Source organism: Suncus etruscus, chromosome 17, assembly GCF_024139225.1.
Source record: "Suncus etruscus isolate mSunEtr1 chromosome 17, mSunEtr1.pri.cur, whole genome shotgun sequence".
Lineage (NCBI taxonomy): Eukaryota > Metazoa > Chordata > Mammalia > Eulipotyphla > Soricidae > Suncus > Suncus etruscus.
In genome coordinates this window covers 19,749,853-19,770,343 of record NC_064864.1, presented here as the reverse complement: position 1 = coordinate 19,770,343, position 20,491 = coordinate 19,749,853, and the positions used below count along the sequence as shown (strand labels likewise).

General features: G+C 50.3%; 2 protein-coding genes across 4 annotated transcripts in view; both read left to right on the top strand.

Annotated features, from left to right (window-relative positions):
• Positions 1-20,491, top strand: part of RASGEF1A (RasGEF domain family member 1A) — a 485,335-nt gene that overhangs the window by 231,358 nt on the left and 233,486 nt on the right. The gene's annotated exons all lie outside the window — the stretch shown is intronic.
• On the top strand, positions 997-17,239 carry HNRNPF (heterogeneous nuclear ribonucleoprotein F). Of its 3 annotated transcripts, none has more exons than XM_049764638.1 (3): positions 997-1,076; positions 12,440-12,500; positions 15,303-17,239. In XM_049764638.1, the coding sequence occupies exon 3, from the start codon at positions 15,350-15,352 to the stop codon at positions 16,592-16,594; it is 1,245 nt and encodes a 414-aa protein (XP_049620595.1). In that variant the 5' UTR covers positions 997-1,076; positions 12,440-12,500; positions 15,303-15,349; the 3' UTR covers positions 16,595-17,239. The 3 variants fall into 3 exon arrangements, with proteins under 3 accessions (XP_049620595.1, XP_049620593.1, XP_049620594.1); XM_049764636.1 differs by having other exon boundaries at positions 12,435-12,500; XM_049764637.1 differs by lacking the exon at positions 997-1,076 and adding an exon at positions 10,726-10,865 and having other exon boundaries at positions 12,435-12,500.

Genomic DNA, 20,491 nt, shown 5'->3' with positions numbered 1-20,491 from the left:
ACCCCACCTCAGAGTGCTCTGGCCCCTCATTTGAGGTTTTCTTAAGACAACTTAACTTTGTTCGAAGCTCTTTTTTTTTTTTTTTTTTTTTATAATTTTCTCCTATTGCCTCCTCACACATTTTCATCTGCTGTCTGATTTTGCTTTTTACTATTTCTTCCTACAGATGTGTGTATGGGGTCAGGATCGCAGCCTGGTAGTGATCTCCAGCTTTGTGTTGGGGGACTGACTGCGCTGTGTCTGAATAGAAGGGGTTCAGCCACAGGTAAAACTTTCTGTGGACCTATTTCTTTTAGATCAACTTCTTTGGACCACTTTGCCTCTGTTATCATCAGAATCCACTCAAGTTGATATTATGTCAAGGACTGCCTCCATTTCCAAACCAAGTGCTTCCTTCAGCGGTCATGGGTACTTAGGGCTCTTCCTCGTCAAGGAGAGTCAGCAAAAAGGGAACCGTGAAAACGAAAGTTATTATTCACCCAGCCTGGGGCTGGGGCGCCATTTCCTCGTCTCCCTCACTACTCAAGGGCCCCCACAAAAAAATCCTGCTCTCTCTCTCTCTCTCTCTCTCTCTCTCTAGGGCGCATCAGAGTCTTGGGGCTTGTCGGCCCAACAATATGCATCCACATCCTCGCGGACTTGCGCCTCGGGAGCCGCCTTTTCGGAGGGCCTCGGCGGCCCCCGTCCCTCCCTGGGCGGGGAAGGCGCTCATTTTGTCTCAGGGTTCTTTCACCCCTCAGGCTTTCGCGTTCCCCTCTCGGGACGGAGCGGGGGAAGCCGGGGAGCGCCGCCCCTTGGCCCCGCCCCCGAGGCCGGCCAACTCCCGCTTCCTCGCCTCGCCGCGGACCGGCTCGCGCGCGGCCTAGGCCACGCCCCCTTATCCCGGACCGACCAATCGCGGCGCGGCGCGACGTCACAATGGCCCGCGCGGTCCCGCCCTCGGACGGATGCCGCCGAGGCCCCGCCCCGGCCCGGCCTTTGCGTCCTTCCGTCGTCGTCGGGGAAGGAGGTCGCTCGGCTCGGCTCCGCTCCGCTCCGCTCGGCTCGGCGCGGCGTCTCCCGGAGGCAGAGCCAAGGTGGGCCGCGGCCCTGCGTGCGGGGCGAAGCTGGGGAAGCGGGGCGGGGGAGGCGGGCGGGCGGGCGGGCCGGGGGCGCTAGGCCGGGCCGAGCCGAGCCCGAAGCGGGCGGGGGCCGGCCGCGTGCGCTCGACGGCCGGCGGGGCCTGGACGGGCCGGGCCTGGCGGCCGGCGCGTCTTCCGTCCCTCGCGCCCCGTGTCCATGGCGACGGCCCACCAGCCCAACCGCCGCGGCCGCAACCGTCGTCGCGCCCTCCCGCCGCCGCGCGCGTTCCGGAAGCCGCTGCTCGCTCGCTCGCTCGGCGGCGGAGGCGAAGGCGCAGCCGGGGCGGCTCGGCCCGAGGCGGCGGCAGGTGCGGGCAGCGGGGGGCCGGGACCGAGACTCCGGGGGCCGAGCGGAAGGCGGCGGCGGCGCTCGCTCCTCGCCCGCCCGCCCGGCGTGGCTCCTCCCTCCGCGCCGCCGCCCGAGGCCGAGGCCGGGCTGGGCGAGAGCGGGCGGGCGGGCGGGCTCCGTGTCTCGGCCTCGGGCTGCTTTGGCGTGTGGGAAGGGAAGCGAAGTTTCCCGAAGCGTTTGTTTGACTCGGCCGCTTCCGGCCGCGCAGCCTGGGAGACGCGGCCGGCAGCAGCGGTTGGGCGGCCGCGCGCGGCTCCTCGGGGGACTTTGGCCCGCGCCGGCTTCCGGGAGCCGTTGGCGGCGGCGGCGAGCGTGGGGGAGGGGCGGGCGGGCGGCGCGGCCGGAACTTTCTCCGCTCACGGCCCGCGAAGCCACTGAGCCCCGCCGCTCGCGTCCTCGCCCCTCGCCCCTCGCCGCCGGGTGCGCGGCTGCGCTTCCCACTTTCGGTTTCGCAAGGAGGGACGAGAGAGGCGCCGGGGACGGTGCGGGACGTTGGGAAGGAGTGGACACTCGCTGCCCCCGAACCCGCCCCTGAGCCGGGTCCTCAAGGGGACCCGAGCGGCACGGGCACGGGCTGGTGGGCGGGTGGGAAGGGGGAGGCCGGGTCCGAGCGAAAAGAGCCACCGGCTCTCGCTTCTGGGACAAGGTCAGCTCTAGGGAAGCGCGTTCAGCTTTGCTTTCTGTCCTCCTCTGGTGCTTTTTTCGGGCTCTGCCCCGGATCTCTGTCCACTTGTTCGGGCGCTTCCATCTTACGGGCTTCTTGTCGATGGGTTGTTTAAGAACTTCGTCGTGGTGACGGCTCCCGGTAAGCTGAAAGTATCACGCACGCGAATTGATCCAAAGGGAAGCCGTGGAAGGGGGCGATTGGCAACCTTAGTTCACGGGTGAGGCCCACATGAAAGTGGGAAGACCTCCCGCCCCATCCTGATCAATGCGGAAATGGTAATTGGGTTCCCGGCTATCATCTCCCTCCATATCTGAGCTTTGACCCAGACCTTTTGACCTCCTTATTTTCTTTAAATAACTTGACCTTTACTAATATTTAAACTATTGGGTCACACGCGGTATTCTCCTTCTTGTACTATAGCGAGATCCTTTGACCTTTTTCTTGAGACCCCATTTTTTGTCACATTTATGGCCGGACTGCACAAGTACTGACAGTGCAGGCTTCTACTGTCCCCCGTACGGCAGAGAAAATAGAGTCCTGGAGAAAAGAACCACTTTGCCCAGGAAGCGCTGGGGCTAAGACCTCAGCCCTGCCTGCTAGGTGTTGACCTAAACTCCCGCCTTCTAGTGCCTAAGTGGGGGAACCAGGCCCCCTTGACTATTTACAGCAAGTGCCGAACCTAGGAGATTTTTTTATCTGTTTCACTCTAGCTTCAGGGCACTTTTTTTTTAACCTAACCGTGATGCTCTTTACCCACCTGAAGAAACACTTCCTTGCCATCCGGTACCTACTGGACAAAATGCCCAATTTTGTCGTTTGGGTGTGGCACACCCAGTGGTACTCTGGGATCTCTCCTGGCAGTACTTGAAAGTATCATATGTGATATTCAAGATCGAACAAGCAAATTTCTACCCAGCTGTATTTATTTCTAAGACCTGTAAAATTGTATTTTTATTCAGTTGCTTTGAATGTGTTCTAAACAAGGTCATGTCTCATTGGTAGAGACATTTTTTTTTTAATTGTGGGTTTTTGGTTTTGGCTCATACTGGCTATGTTCAGGGGGTACATCAGGTGACGCTCAGGGGTTATTCCTGGTTATCTCAGAAATCGCTCCTGGTTTGGGGAACCACATGGGACGCCAGGATCCAATGCAGGGTCCGTCCGGGCTCAGTCCCGTGCAAGGGCAAAGCAAAGGCCCTAGTGGCTGGGCTCTGGACCAAAAGGGATGCCTGGAAAAGAATCCAGGTCTGTCCACATGCAAGTAAAGTGCCTTATGTGGCATACTATATCTGCACCCCTTTCCCTGGTATTGATGAGATCGCAACTATCTTCGCTGATTTCTACTATCTTTAATGGCTTCTTTCTTATTCTGTAGTTTGATGGACCGTGGTTCAGTGGTCAATTAGGTAATAGGTTGCTTTTTTGTTTATGTTTTGGGGCCACAACCAGTGTGCTCAAGGGTTCCTTCCTCCTGGCTCTGCACTCAGTGAATGAACCATATGTAGATGCTGGGGATTGAACTAGTTGGACCAGAGCAATAATAGCAGATTCTTAGGGCAATTTGCCTTGCACTTAGTAATCCAGGATGGCATCCCATATGGTCTCCCAGCTTGCCAGCAGTGATATCTGAGTGCTGCTAGGTGTCCCCCCCCCCAAGAAGAAAAAAAACAAAACAAACCCTAACTTGTCAGCCTTGTGCAAGGCATGCACTCTTAGCTGATGTACTATTTCTCCAGGCCCACTCTTGACTTTTTTTTCCACCCCTGGCCTTTTAATGCTTTTAGTTGTGCAAAAGAGATTTGGGGCAGATTTGGGCGTAGTTCATAATTCATGGAATAAGACTTACCCAGTTACCTGTATTCTGGATTTTGATTCATCGGGTTTTCCTTGTTATTTAGGATCTTAGCTTTTGAAAAATAAATGGAAAAATTCTTCATTAAACTTTATTTTGGCTTTGTTAATGCAATGTGACAAATTGATTTTGAACTACAGTTGAATTCCTAGAATAAAATCAACTTGCTCCTGAGGTTATTTGGTTGGTTGGATCCTGGGTGTTTGGGCCTCACCTGGGCCGCCCCTCAGGTACCTTGGCTTCTGGCTTTGCATTCAGAAATCTTTCCTGGCAGCGTGTGGGGGAGCTATATGGGATTCAGGGAATTGAAACCGCCTGTCACTGGTCTGTAGCAGCGTGCAAACTCCTCACTGCTGTGCTATGGCTTCTGACTCCTTGTTATGTATATTTATGGATTTGTTTATTTGGTTTTCCTTCAGTTTTTGGGCCACACCTTGCAGTATTTAGGGCATAGTCCTGTCTCTGTTCAATATTACCCAGGAAAAATGTCCTGAGTGTGAGGCAAGCATCTTTACTGGCTATACCATTTCCAACTTTATTTATTTTGGTTTTTGGATCACACCTGGCAGTGTTCAGGGTTTACTCCTGGCTCTGCGTTCAAAATTACACCTGGCAGGGGCCTGAAAGATAGCACAGCAGTAGGGCCTTTGGCATGCGGCCAAACCCAGAATGGACCTGGGTTTGATTTCCAGCATTCCATATGATCTTCTGAGCCTGCCAGGAGTGATTGCCTTTTTTTTTTTTTTTTTAGGTTTTGGGGTCACACCCGGCATCACTCAGGGGTTACTCCTGGCGCTACAGTCAGAAATCACTCCTTACAGGCTCGGGGGACCATCTGGAATGCCGGGATTCGAACCTCTGTCCTTCTGCATGCAAGTCAAACGCCTTACCTCCATGCTATCTCTCCAACCCCACAGTCTCCAACTTAAGTTGAAATTTGTATGGGATTCTTTTTCTCCCTTTTTCTTATGGGGAGGCACACCCCTCAGTGTCAGGGATTGAAAGGGCTCATGGCTCATGTGTAGATGGAATGAGGATCTGTGGAAGCAAGTGTCTTACCCTGTATTATCTCTCCACCCCCTTTTTTGTGTCTCTTTTATTGACTTAGGCCTTTGGGAATCTAATCCAAGGCCTCACATATGAGGCATGAGCTCTACTACTAAGTCAACAGTATCTGTGGGTTGTCTTTATTTTTAAAATAACTTTAGGGGTGTGGGTTGTGGCTCTGGCTCCAGATTGAGCACATGCCTGGCAACGGAGGGGGTGGCAGGAACCTATTGTGTGGGGCTCGCAAGGGTATGAAGCTTATTTTGGGCCAAACCTGCAGTGCCTCTGGTCAGGGCTGGTTTTTTTTTTTTTTGTTGTTGTTGTTGTTACTGTTACTGTTTTTGGGTCATACTAGTAACCAGTGGTTACTTTTGGCTCCTCAGAAGGTGCTCCTGGCAGGCTCAGGACATATGGACCATATGCCAGGAATCCAATCACCATTCATCTGAGGTCTGTGTAAGGCAGATGACCTACTGCAGAGCTATTGCTCTGGCCTCAGGGGTGTTTTTTTTTTTTAATCTTTTCTCCTTTCTCCTTTTAGTGGTTTCTTCACTTGTTTTTTGCAGGCTACTTTTTCACTTAATTCATTGCTCACTATCTATATTCAAACTCACTTTTGTATCAGAAGCATTTTGTAAAAAAAAAAAAAAAGCTTTTTGTGTGGTCTAGGAGGTTGGACTTTAATATCTTTAGATCTCTGGATGTAGCCAAGTAAGTAGTTTTTATCAAGTTCTCTTCCTGGTGTGTGTGCTTCTCTCCTTAGCAGAAAGCCTTGGAGAAAAGTAACTTATAGTAGTCTTGACTCCTATGGACCTAACAAGTTGTCATAGCTTGGAGGAGGGGCCAGAGAGAGCCAGTGGTCCTCAAACTATGGCTCCGGGGCCACATATTGTATTTGTATGTTTTGTTTCTTCATTGCAAAATAAGATATATGCAGTGTGCATAAGAATTCGTTCGTGGGCCCGGAGAGATAGTACAGTGGCGTTTGCCTTGCAAGCAGCCGATCCAGGACCAAAGGTGGTTGGTTCGAATCTCGGTGTCCCATATGGTCCCCCGTGCCTGCCAGGAGCTATTTCTGAGCAGACAGCCAGGAGTAACCCCTGAGCACTGACGGGTGTGACCCAAAAACCAAAAAAAAAAAAAAAAAAAAATTCGTTCATAAGTTTTGTTTTTTCTATAGTCAGAGCCTCCTATGGTCTGAGGGACAGTGAACTGGCCCCCTGTTTAAAAAGTTTGAGGACCCCCTCTAGGCCCCTCAGGAGACACCTTCCTATAAGGACTGTAGGTTTGATGCAGAGGTTTCTCTAGAGAACATGGCTTTAACCCCACTGGCCTCCCTCCAGAGGCCTTCCTCACTCCAGCAACTGACTTTTCTACTCCAGGGACTGCTTGCTCAGGAGAGCAGCTGAAGAAGAGTTGGTTGGGCGTATCTTAAGCAATTGTACCTTTAGCAGAACTGTTAGATGTCTTGATTAGACTGAAATGATATTTTCTGTTTAGGAGAGAGCTCTGCCACAGTTAAATTAGATGTAATTTTTCCATTAGGAAGTCTATTGTAGTAATGAATAGTTTCTTTATGAAAAGTTTACCTGATGGCATTTATAAATATATCATTGATCCGGGCTGGAGTGATACACCTTGATTAGGGTGCTTGCCTTGCATGGATGGCCCACTGGGGTCAATCTCCAGCATCCCATGTGGACTCCTAAGGCCCTGCCAGGAGTAAACATCTTTGGGTCTGGCCCAAAAGGCAAAACAGAAATTCATGTATATTATTCTGCATGGATCAAAATGAGGTCCCCTCTGCTAATTTCAGTGCCTACTGGCACTGTTGATCTGGTTGATCTAGTAATATACAGTATGCTGAATTTATGCCATAAATAAATCACTGTGTGTGTGTGTGTGTGTGTGTGCGCGCGCGCGCCTGCCTGGCAGTACTTGGGAGTTACTCCTCACTTAGCGCTCAGGAGACCACCGGCCACCTGTGGGGGAATCGGTTTACCTGTGTCACATGCAAGGCACAATCAAGGGTCCTAAGAGAAAGCACTGTGGTAATGTGTTTGCCTTGCATGTAGCACGAAGTTAATGTATTCATGATTTCAGTGACAATTTTTTATCATTTAGTAGCTTTATATAGTCAATTATAAGCAAATTAGGTCAGAATTCACTGCAGGGGTCCCTTGAAAATTTAGGTAATGAATGAGGAGTGCCCTTTGAGGGAGGAGTTGAGCTAGACTGAAATGATATTTTCTGTGAATCTCTAATAACAAAATAATGTTTACTAGCCACTGAATTTGAGGCCTTATAAGATTGCTGTGTTACAGGAAAATATAACAAATAGGTATCTTGAGTTTTGCTCATGCTGTCCCACGAGAGGGAATTGTTTCTCCCTCAGCTACATCTAAGCTCTCAAGTGGAAAACATGCGCATAAACAATAGTTAAAATTCTCTTTAGTGAATTTAATAATATACAGTTTAAAGGGTTTACCACAGTAAATTGCTCAATAAATCGCAAATCAAAACATCCTGGATGTATCTTTTTAAAAAAATGGAAGAAAAACTGATATCTAGGGGAAACAAATGTGTAAAAAGGAGAAAAGAGACTTCTAAGTTTGAGTCTTAAACCTTAGCTGTCTACCAGGGACAAACATTTGGCATTCTTTTTGTTTTGGGGGCCACCAGGTCTCAGGGTTTACTTCTGGCACAGGGCAGGGAGAGAGGATACATGATCATATAGGGTTCCAGGCTTCTAACCTTGCCAGCCATGTTCAAGGCCAGCGCCCTACTTTGCTGTATTATCGCTGTAGTCCTAAATTTGGCATTCTTAGCCCTGCTCAGATTAGATGATTCTAATCTGCTTAGACATCTTTCCCTCAAACTATTTGCAAATTAATCCCCATTTTCTTTTTATTTCAGAATTATTCACCACACACTCATTCGATTGCCTAGTCAACTATTAATTGAATCTAGTATAGTGGTTTTTTTTTGCCATATTATTTATGATGTAATTAAGGCAGGTTTAGTGGGGCCGGATAGATAGCATGGGTGGTAGGGCATTTGACTTCCATGCAGAAAGACGGTTTGAATCCCGGCATCCCAGATGGTCCCCTGAGTCTGCCAGGGGCGATTTCTGAGCATAAAGCCAGGAGGAACCCCTGAGCGCTCCCGGGTGTGACCCAAAAGCCGAGAAAGAGAAAAAGACAGGTTTAGAATTTATTTTTCTTTCTTTCTTACTTTTTTTTTTTTTTTTTTTTTTTGGTTTTTGGGTTATACCCAGCAGTGCTCAGGGGTTACTCCTGGCTGTCTGCTCAGAAACAGCTCCTGGCAGGCACCATATGGGACACCGGGATTCGAACCAACCACCTTTGGTGCTGGATCGGCTGCTTGCAAGGCAAACGCCACTGTGCTATCTCTCCGGGCCCAGGTTTAGTATTTATTGTCGGAGCTGGTTTCCCAGTTCCTTACTCAGCACTCAGAGATTACACCTGGAAGTGCCTGGGATACCAGGATCAAACCCAAATTTGCCGCATGTAGTGTGCTTGCCCGCACTATCACTCCAGCTGCAAATTCGGTAAATTTTTCTTCTTATTTTAGTAAATTTTTCTTACCTGCATCACTCATCCTTGTAATACTCTTCATTTTCACTTATGGAAAGCAAAATGTTAGATCACGTATCTTTGTAGGGTTATTTGCCTGGGAATAGCGATCCAGCCAGTGCTGCCTTCATACTACTTCCATCCACATTTGACACAATGAAGGGACTCGCCTATTTTAGAGCACAGTTTCAAGCTCCCTTTCAGTTGGTTTCATTCCCGGCTACGAGGGTGTCGGCGTAACATGCCTCCATGCGCCTGTGCATCTGCCCTGATGGGCGAACCTGTTGTTCCTTCAGTGGCAGGAACCATATCGCGACTATTAATTATTAACACTAACTGGCCAGCATGGGGAAGCTAAGCGGGCATTCTGTAGAACGACTTGACTACTTGGAGTGAGAAATGGAGGCCACTTGCATCCATTGGGACCGTGTTTCAGTGAGGGTTTGAGGAAATCGAAGGGGAAGGAATTGCTTAGCAGTATGTGAGCGATAAACTCAACGAACAAGGCTCTTCGGGGGTTTGCTTGATTGAAAGTGAAAGCCATATAAGATATTGTATAGGGAATACTTCTACGCCGAGGGGCATTCAATCTGGGCCCCTAAATTTTATTTCTGCCAGCTTCCCCCGGGTCCTCGCCCCACCCAGGATCTCTTCTCTCCCCCTGGGTTTTTAACCTGGGTACTGGGAGGGGACCCAGACCCTCGCCCCCATTTACAGAATGTTGTATTCGATTTGCTATCAGCAGTACATAGGACGATTTCTCTTTCAGTCATTGCTGAGCTAGGCCTGGGGCCTCCCTGTTCCCACTCTTCCAGGTGACTTAGAAACACCTACATTAGATAGCGCTGTTTTTGCTGTGGTGGAGGGGTGGGAGGGCGCGCTGAGCTCTGCCCAGTCAGGGGCGTTACAGCTCCCCCCCCCCATATTTGAGAGAAACAGCCCAATTTCTACGGGCCCCTGGGCCTCTCTCCTCCCGAGCGGAAGCCACCAGCGCTTTGGCCCTGGCCCGGGCCAGGGGAGAGGGCGCGCTCGAGGGAGCCAGTGCCCGGGGCAGACCCGGCAACCCTGAGCACCTCTGCTGGGACCCACAAAGCAAGCCAGTCTTTCGGCCGGGCCCGGACCGCGAGAGCACCGCGCGTGGGGGGCGCCTTCGGCTCCTCTCTGGAGCTTATTTTTTGCGGGTCTCAGGATCACGGCGGCGGGCAAACTCGTTTGGGCCCGCGTGCCCGCCGGATCCCCCACCCGCGGAGGCTCGTTGGCTTCGGGAAGTGCTTGGAAACGGCGCCCACTGGGGGCCGAGAAAGAGGCTGAGGCGCCGGGGACCGAGTCTGTTAACTAACTTCCGTTCGGAGATCGACGCGCGGGCTGGAGGGGGGGCCTGGACCGAAGGAAATGGGACGGTTTCTCTTTGCGCGTGCGCGCGCCGTCCCCGTAAGCCCCGCCCCGCCATTGCCCGCGTGGGACGCCCCCGCCCTGCCTGTTGGGCCCCGCCCACTTCCGCCTGGCCGCGCGGGCCGCCCCCGACGGCGCCTCGTGATTGGCTCCCTCTTGGCGGGCCGGCGGCGGCACTTCCGCCTTTGCGCCCGTGACCCACGTCCGGCTCGTCGCGCTTCCAGTCACGCGGCGTCGAGCTCCCGGACGCAGCTCCGCGAGCCGCCTCCGACTCCGCACTCGCGCCACGGCGCCCGGGCCCGGACCCGACCCTTCGTGGTGAGCCGCCGCCCCTCGCCCCTCGCCCCGACGCGGGCCTTCGGGCTCCCCTCGCCCCGCCCGGGAGGCCCCGGCGCCACCGGCCGCGAGGGACGCGCGCGCCCCGCTCCCCTTCCCGCCCGCGCCGGGAACTTTGCCCGGCGCCGCGACCGCTCCTCTGAGGAGAGGCCGAGGCGGGGGTGGGCCGCGCCGCCGGCTTGGCTTCCCCTTCTCACGACTCGGCCCCCCACCCCCTTTCCCGCCCTGCGGACGAACGGACGGACGGACGCGCTCTCGCCGCGCCCCGTGACCTCGCCGCCCCTCCCCCACGCCGCGCTCCCGCCCGCCCCCCCGCGCTCGCCCGCCCCGCCCCGGAAGCGCACGCTCGCGCCTCGCCCGCCGCTCACTCCGCCCAGAGCCGGCTTGGGGCGGACGCGAGGCGCCGAGTCTCCGAGGCCGCGCGCCTGCCGCCCGCTTCCCCCTCGGACCGCGCCCAAAGCGGCCCGAGCCCCGCGAGCGAGCGAGCGGGCTTCCTCGGAGCTGGGTGAGTGAGAGGCGGGGCGCCGCGCTAGCGCCGCGGCGAAACTTTGCTCAGGAAACTTGTTTACCGCCGCTGGGGCAACATGGCGGCCGCTCGCCTCCCGCGTGGGGCGCTGCGCTGCGCAGAGTGAGCGCGCCGAGCGCCAGGCCGGGGGCGGTTCGTGCCTCGGAGCGCCGCCACCCGTCGGGCCGGTCCGGTCGGACGTCGAGAGCCGGTTCCGCGGGGGCGTTTGGGGCGTCCAGGGAAAGTCCCGGGGCTGTAGAGGGCGCTGCCGGGCCCACACTCCTACTTCTGCGAGGTTGATTTGCGCGGCAGGCCAACACTCAGGGAAGGAACTTTTGATTCTGGGCCGCTCCTGGCTCCACGCTCAGAAATCGCTCCTGGCAGGCTCATTCGGGGGACGCTGTGGGATGCCGGGATTCGAACCACCGTCCTTCTGAGTCGAAGGCAAACGCTTTCCCTCCATGCTTTCTCCCCGGCCCCAGGGGGAAATAAAGCTTATTTATTCATTTGTTTTTTGGGGGGGCCACACCCAGCGGTGCTCAGGTTACTCCGGGCTGTCTGCTCAGAAATAGCTCCTGGCAGGCACGGGGGACCCTATGGGACACCGGGATTCGAACCAACCACCTTTGGTCCTGGATCGGCTGCTTGCAAGGCAAACGCCGCTGTGCTATCTCTCCTGCCCCGGGAAGTAACTCTTAACTGGAACTCTATGCACTTTTTGTCTTTTTGGCATTGATGCTTGTAAGGTAAAGCGTTTGTTCCTGACCGCCTCGGGCCCTTAGTAAGATAAGACAGGACCGCGAAATATTTCTTTACAAATGAAACCAGCGTGTGGGGTACGGCCGCTGGTGGACACACTGCTCCCTAAATAAGGATCCACTCCTAATACAGGACCACTGTTGGTGCTCACGGGGCTGACGTGTGAGACCTGGTGACCCGCTCAGCTTTACCAAAACTTTAAACAAACTTGTTTTTGCAAACTCAAAAGAATCTTAGTTACAATTCAGCGCCTAGGGCGGAGAGAGAGCACAGCGGGAGGGCGTTTGCCTTGCACGCGGCCTATCCAGGAGGGCACGGTGATTTGAATTCCATATGGTCCCCTGAGTGCCTCCGAGTGATTCTCCCCCCAAAAATAAAATTCCGCGCGTCATTGGGGGAGTTTTGTGTAGAAGGCAGTGGTGGGAGTCTTCTGTGGTCAGGACTTATGATCTGTGCTGTGTGTGACTCTATGCATATTGGCATGTTAAATCCGCAAAAATTTCAGCCACTGGACCGTGGCATTCTTTTAAATTGTTAGGTGCTGTGAACAATTTCCAGTAGTAGTCCACCTCGACTTGGAGCCATTCCCATTGAACACTGACCTGGTTAGTGGGTCTTAATGAAAAGATAGGCCCTTGACGTGGAAGGGTGGGGAGGGTAGGGTGTGTGCTGTCAGGATTATAACTCCTTGCCTTTAAACTCACTGGGATCTTTTACAGCATTCCACAGTAGAGACCCTCCCTGAGTATGGGTGGGGTTCGAAGTGAGACACAACTGCCCTGTACACTGAATTTTTTTCTCTCCTTTTAGGACAGATCGTTGCCAACCAGAAGCCTCTCCCAGCTGTGGGCATACATACCCCCTTGGGCTTTTAAGGTGAGTTCTATTTATTCAAACTGAACATTCCTCTGCCAGATAAAATGGAACTTTCGGTAATTCAAATGTTAAGCCTTGGTAATAAATGCGAGAGAGAGAAAAACAATTAGGTTCTTGGTTTTGTGTATGATTGCAAGCATGCACTCCTTGGGAAATAAACACCTCACCTGTGAAGCCTTGAGCTCAAAGGGACATCACCTGTAGTCCCAACTTGGCGTGCTGCGCCCCATTTGTGGGTGTTCAGGGTTTACTTCCTGTCTCTACAGCCAGGAAATCACTCAGTAGGCTCTGGATCATACGGGATGCCCAGGATTAAACCTCTGTAAGGTGCAAGGCAAACATGTAAACATGTTGCAATTTGGTCCTGGGCTATTCCTTTTTTTGTTTTTTAATTTTATTAACTCATTTTGCTATCTCAGTATTCTGCTGAGCCTTTCTGTTCTTAAGCTTGTTTGTCTTTTTAAATAAGCTATATTTTCTTTAGTGGAAGGTGGGGTGTCATACATAGATGTTAAAAAGTGAATGTTGGGGCTGGAGAGAGCATGGAGGTAAGGCCTTAGCCTTGTCTGCAGAAGGTTGGTGATTGGAATCCCTACACCCCATATGGTCCGTCCCCCCCAGCCTGCCAGGAGCGATTCCTGAGTGTAGAGCCAGGAATAACTCCTGAGCGATGCAAGGTGTGATCCCCCAAAACAATAAAAAGTGAATGTTATTTTGAGCCTGTTGCTTTTGGGACTAAGGGAACTGGACGTGTGAGCAAATAAATAGAATGTAGGCTGTTCTAGTTTGCCCCCAAGGCACTTTTTACTTGGTTTTTGGGCCACACCTGGCAGTGCTTCCTGACCATTTGAGAGGCTGAAGATTGAGTCCAATTCAGCCACAAGGGAGGGTAGTGCTTTTACACTATCTCTAGGCCCTGGAGGCACTTTATTTTGGGAAGCCACACCCAGCAAACGCTATGGGTTGTTGTTGACTCTGCATTCAGAAATTACTCCTGGTAGGTTTGGAGACCATATGGGGTGGAATGCAAAAAAGAACACCCCCCCCCTTCACTGCAATATTCCAACCACCAATGCCCCCATCTCTCCTGGCCTGTATTCGAGGCAGGTGTTCTACTCACTAACATTTTTCTCTACTCATGAGTGGAGGCACTTTTTTTGGTTTTTGGGCCACACCCAGCAGTTCTCAGGGGCCACTTCTGGCTATCTGCTCAGAAATAGGTCCTGGGAAGGCAAAGCGCCACTGCTATCTCTGGCCCCATTGGAGGCACTTTAAAAAAAAACAGATTGCTATTAGAACACAGAATGGGAAAATCGTTGGAATGGTATATTTAAGAACAAGACTAGGGGCCGGAGAGATAGCATGGAGGTAAAGCGTTTGTTTGCCTTTCATGCAGGAGGTCATCGGTTCGAATCCCGGCGTCCCATATGGTCCCCCGTGCCTGCCAGGAGCAATTTCTGAGCCTGGAGCCAGGAATAACCCCTGAGCACTGCCGGGTGTGACCCAAAAATCACAAAAAAAAAAAAAAAGAACAAGACTAAGGATTAGTAGGATTAAACTAGACCTCTGGTTGTTTAGTATAGTTTGAGAGTAACCCAGTGTATCAAATGATAGCATTTAGAATGACATGGTGTAGAGCATTTATATACTAAAGAGCTACCACTGGACCAAAATCCAAGGATTCAACTGAGTTGAAAGTTGAGATTTCACAGGAATTGGTTTTTAGTGTGCTTATCTAAGGATTCAATCATGAGAACCTGGAGAGTAATAGGAGCCTAGGGATTGACTTTTGCAATGGGATCAAGAAATAATGCAACAAGAGCTTGTTTTCCATGCATTCTACCCTAGTTCTTTACCTCACGCCCCCCCATAAATATGTCCTGTGTAGCCCAAATATCCCTCAAAGAACTTGTGGGGGTTGTTTATTGGTTTCTGAATACATTTCTGTACACAAAGTGCTACATGCACTTAAGACCATTGAGTTATCTCTGGTAAGTCCTGACTTAGGTGGGACACAACTGGTGCTGCTTTGGGCTCTGGAATCACTCCACCCTGGCAGGCTTGGGGAATAACAGGTTTGTAACTTGGTCAACCACGTGCAAGGCATATGCCCATTACTATTGGCCCCGCAGTCTTGACTTTTAGTAGGGCTATTTTTTTCTCTTCATATGCCAATTTGGATTTTTTTGTGTCTCAACTTCTGAATTAGATTGCTTTTGAAATTTTACAGAAAAGCACAGCAGTTGTAGTTGGCCTCTGTGATGAAACCACCTATTTGTAGGATTCATTAGATAGAAGCAAACACAGCTACAGACAATGCAGTAGGCTCAATGATAATAACTGTACAGAGGCTACTTGTATATTAATCTCTTATGTGGCGGTCTGAAAGATGTTTAAAAGGGCCTTGCTTTTTTTCCTGTTCTATCTATATTTGTACTTGTACCTATTTTTCTACTGTCACATGTTAATCTGCTCACTGATTTTGTTGGCATTTTTGTTTCCAATAATGATCAGTTCTTTTTGTTTGGTTTTGGGGCCACACCCAGCGGCGCTTGGGTTACTCCTGGCATTGCACGTAGAAATTGATCCTGCCAGACTGGGGACTATGGCATATGGGGTGCCAAGAATTGAACCCTGGTCAGCCCCATGCAGGACAAATGACCTACTGCTGTGCTATTGTTCTTTGACCCTAGTTTGTCTTATTTCTTAAAGGCATTTTAAGAAACAATAGGGAAGGCTAGTTGCTTGCATGTTCTTTATAAAATGAGAAGTTATGTAAAATAGTCTCTCCTTTCTTTTCAGCCTCAAAAGTCTGCACCTGTTTGTTTGACATCTGCCCCATAGTGTCCATGATGCTGGGCCCTGAGGGAGGTGAAGGCTTTGTGGTCAAGCTCCGTGGCCTGCCATGGTCCTGTTCTATTGAAGATGTGCAGAATTTCCTCTCCGACTGCACGATTCATGATGGGGCCGCAGGTGTTCACTTTATCTACACTAGAGAAGGCAGGCAGAGTGGTGAGGCTTTTGTTGAACTTGAATCAGAAGATGATGTCAAACTGGCCCTGAAAAAAGACAGGGAGAGCATGGGACACCGGTACATTGAGGTGTTCAAGTCACACAGAACCGAGATGGATTGGGTGTTGAAGCACAGCGGTCCCAACAGCGCTGACACCGCTAATGATGGCTTCGTGCGACTTCGAGGACTACCATTTGGATGCACCAAGGAAGAAATTGTTCAGTTCTTCTCAGGGTTGGAAATTGTGCCAAACGGGATCACATTGCCTGTGGACCCCGAGGGCAAGATAACAGGGGAAGCCTTTGTGCAGTTTGCCTCACAGGAGCTAGCTGAGAAGGCTCTAGGGAAGCACAAGGAGAGAATTGGGCACAGGTATATTGAAGTGTTTAAGAGCAGCCAGGAAGAAGTTAGATCATACTCAGATCCCCCTCTGAAGTTCATGTCTGTTCAGCGGCCTGGGCCCTATGATCGGCCGGGTACAGCCAGGCGATACATTGGCATTGTCAAGCAAGCAGGCCTGGATAGAATGAGATCTGGTGCCTACAGTGCAGGCTATGGGGGCTATGAGGAGTACAGCGGCCTCAGTGATGGTTATGGCTTCACCACCGATCTGTTTGGGAGAGACCTCAGTTACTGTCTCTCAGGGATGTATGATCACAGATATGGAGATGGCGAGTTCACTGTCCAGAGTACCACTGGGCATTGTGTCCACATGAGGGGGCTGCCGTACAAAGCCACTGAGAACGACATCTACAACTTCTTCTCTCCACTCAACCCAGTGAGAGTCCATATTGAGATTGGCCCTGATGGAAGAGTAACCGGCGAAGCTGATGTTGAATTTGCCACTCACGAAGAAGCCGTGGCAGCTATGTCCAAAGACAGGGCCAACATGCAGCACAGATACATAGAACTCTTCTTGAATTCCACAACAGGGGCCAGCAATGGGGCATATAGCAGCCAGATGATGCAAGGCATGGGGGTATCTGCCCAGTCCACATACAGTGGCCTTGAGAGCCAGTCTGTGAGTGGCTGTTATGGAGCTGGCTACAGTGGCCAGAACAGCATGGGTGGATATGATTAGTTTTCAGTAGGAGCATTTGAGTTATTTCAATCAAATTTTCACACGCAGCCAACAAGCAGTGAAAAGCAGTTATTTCTATAAAGGAAGCTGTGGGACCCATTTTGCACCATGAGTTTGTGAAATCTGGATTAAAAAAATTACCTCTTCAGTGTTTTCTCATGCAAACTTTCTTCTAGCATGTGATATTGAGTAAACTAAAACGATTTTCAGCTATTCTCAATTAACGTTTTGGTAGTGTACTTCAAAGTGATGTTATCTGAGTTAAAGTAGTTTTGAGTACGTATGTTCAGTGTGGGTATTTTACACCACAAATCCAAGAACACAACTGGGGAGACATGCTTTTTTCTTCTTTTTTTTTGGAAAACTCAAGGTGCTAGATCCCTAATTCAAAGAGGAACATTTCTCATGTTTGTTCTTTCAAGTTGTTTTCATTTAAAATCTTTTAGGTTAAGTTTAAGCTTTTTAAAAAGTTAGTTTTGAAAATTGAGACACAATACTAATACTGTAGGAATTGGTGAGGCCTTGACTTAAACCTTCCTTTGTACTGTGATTTCCTTTTGGGTGTATTTTGCTAAGTGAAACTTGTTAAAAAAAAGTTTTTGTTAACTAAATTTTTTTCTTAAAATAAAGAATTTTTCACAATGACTGGCACAGTATCTACTCACCAAAAAGTAGCAATGGCTGGTTGGTTGAAGAGGATTCCTTTTAAATATACTTTAGTGTGGATTTCAAAATAGTTTTAGGGCATGAAGTCTTGTTTTCCCTTATTAAGATGAGGCTAACTTAAAGATTTTTCTTAAAAAAAAAAGTGTGAAATTACAGTGGAAATGGTGACCAGAAATATCTCAAGTTTGGCAAACGGAAGGAGCACAGTCCGTTTGCTGTGATGTGTTTCATTCTTTTGTCAGCGATTTGTAATGTCCTGTTCAAGTCTCATATGTTAATATTAAGCTAGGGGGTTCCATATATTAAGTTTCTTACATAAAATGAGCTAATAAGACCTATTTCATAAATTTCTATAGGCTCATGGGTTAGCAATTACAGGTAATTGCAAGGTACATTCTCAAGCTTGACCTGCCTGCAAATTGTCACTAGAAATTGTCATCCGCTAGTGAGCAGTGAGAAAGCATTGTCTAAGTTCTAGATAGTTCTACACAGTTAACTACCATAATTTTCAACTTTTATGACACACTAAATAAAACCATCGAGACTTTAAAATGTGAATGGAGTTTTTTTGCTCTAGTTAATATTTTTCCAACCTTTCCAAACTTTGATACATATCCTGAATATTCTCATTTCTTCCCATCTTACAAGTCTTCACATTTGCTCAGTAGATGAGTTTCAAAGAGAAATTGTTGAGACAATTTAGTGCCGACTATCTGATCTAAATGGGTCTTCACAGGTTTGAGGAACCAACCAGTATTCTGTAGTTTTATGGCCTGAGATAGGTCACTGCTATTTAGAACGTCAGCTTTGGTTTAGTTTTGGAGGTCCTCTGCATACTTTGGGATGGGGGGGAGGAATTGTGCTACCATGAGGTAGTGGGTGTGGGTTAATTAGAACGTTAAATTGTGTCTGGTATGGGGCGGGAGATAGCATAGTGGTAAGGTGTGCCTTAAACACAGGACAGTGGTTTGAATCCCGGCATTCCATATGGTCCTCCAAGCCTGCCAGGAGTGATTTCTGAGCATAGAGCTAGGAGTAACCCCTAATTGCTGCTGAGTGTGACCCCCCCAAAAAAAACGTGCCTGGTGTCACCAGTAGGAATTATCAGGGGCAAGTGTAAAGTGTACACTGCTGCTTGCATTACTGTCAAAATAATTGGAGGACATCTAATGGTGCTTGGTGTCAGAATGCTTTCCCCTGGATTGAGTCCTGGACGGTTTCAAGATAAGTACAGTCTCAACCACATAAAGATTTACCTTAATTAGGGCTCTAAATGAAGAGGTTTGGCAGGTGAAACGAGTCTGGGGGTCGAGAGTACAAAAGGCTGGGCATTGACCTTTTATGTAACTAGCCCAGGCTTTGTTCCCAACATCCCATATGGTCCCTCAGGCACTGCAAGTTGTTGAGAGCTGGGAATTAACTCCGGTGCATTGCTGCATGTGACCCAAAGACCTGGTTCAGAGCAATGCAGGTAGGCTGTAGGCTGCTTGTATGTGGCTAGGTTTTGGCCCCCAGCACTCCATAATGGTCCCTGCACTAGGAGACTTGGGTACAGTGTGATCCCCAAAAAGTCATGACCTGTAGTCTGGCAGAAAGCACTTTCAGATATGTTTCATCATGTACTGTGGAGGATGGAGAGAGTGCAGCAGTGTGTGTTTGCCTATACTCCGAGTTTGGTCCCTAGCACCCTATATTTCTCCCAAGTTCAGGAGTTTCAAGGGAAAAAAAGGCCGTATAAGTATATAAAGTTGGTCCCTGAGCCACTTGAGAACCGCTGGCTCTGGAATCTGAGATGACATTGGTAGTGGGGGATCCAGAAGTTCCATCGTACCTGGGGCACTGGCTTCCTGCTGCCTTCTGGAACACAAGCTGGTGCAGTGACCTGTGCTCAGTACTGGAGACTGGACGAGGCTGACGCTTAAGGAGAAAATGGGTTATGTTGGGCTGGACCAATAGAACAGGTGTACGCAACCTTGCATGTACCTGACCTGGGTTATCCTTGGCATCCCATATGGTCGCCTCAGTCTACCAGGTGTGGTTCTGAGCAGAGAGCCAGGAGTAACCCCTGAGCACTGCGGGTGCGGGCACCCCCCAAAACCCCAAGACTTGCGATGTTCCTCTTGGGAACGGGAACTGGACACAGTGCAAGTGAAAGGGAATTGTGATCCTTATACTTTTGGGGGGGTGCTTGGGGGCAATAGGAGGCACACCTGGTAGTGCTTGGGACTTGATTTTGGCTCTGCCTCCGGACAGTTACTGGCAGGGCCTGGGGATTGAGCCCGAGTTAGGCAAGCACCTTACCTGCTGTATTTGGTCCCATCCTCGTCTTTCTGGTATTAACAGAAAATGAGCAAGTCCAAGTACACTCATTGTACGTTTCCATGTTCCTTTTGACTTAAAGCAGCATGAGGCAAGTAAGACTTCCACTATATTAGCAGCATCCACTCCCTGTTGGTGTCAGCATCACACGACAAAACTGCTTAGGGGATAAAGATGTCCAGAATAAAGCAAAGTGACAGGGCGATGCCACAGCGCTTAAGGTGTTTGTTTGCCTTGCGTGCAGCCAACACAGGACAGACCCCGGTTCGAGCTCCGCATCCCAGATGGCCCCCCAAGCCTGCCAAGGGCAATTTCTGAGCGTAGAGCAGAGTGACCCTCGTTCGATTCCAGGCATCCCTTATGGTCCCCAAAGCCTGCCAGGAGTGATTTTTTGAGCGCAGAGCCAGGAGTAACCCCTGAGCGCCGCCAGCTGTGACCCAGTAAGAACAAAATGACAGTAGAGAGAGATCCGGGTGTAAGGCATTTGCCTTGAGTGCAGCTGAATTGGTTTTACTCCCTACACGTATGATCATCTGAGTACAGAGCCAGGACTAGTATCCCGCAGGACAGAGGGTGGCCCCCCCAAAGTACAAGCGGTGTTGGCTCTAAAAACTCAGGCTCTCCTAGCGCGAGAGAGCACAGCGGTAGGGAGTTTGCCTTGCAAGCAGCCGATCCAGGGTGGATGATGGTTTGAATCCCAACGTCCCAGATGGTCCCCCAGGAGTGTTTTATGAATGCAGAGCCAGGATTAACCCTGAGCGCCGCCGGGTGTGACCCAAGACAAAAAATATCCCAAGCTTTCACCACCCCAAAATACCATCTAGTCCCCTCAGTTAAGAGTGCCATCACGGGGCCCGGAGAGATAGCACAGCGGCGTTTGCCTTGCAAGCAGCCGATCCAGGACCAAAGGTG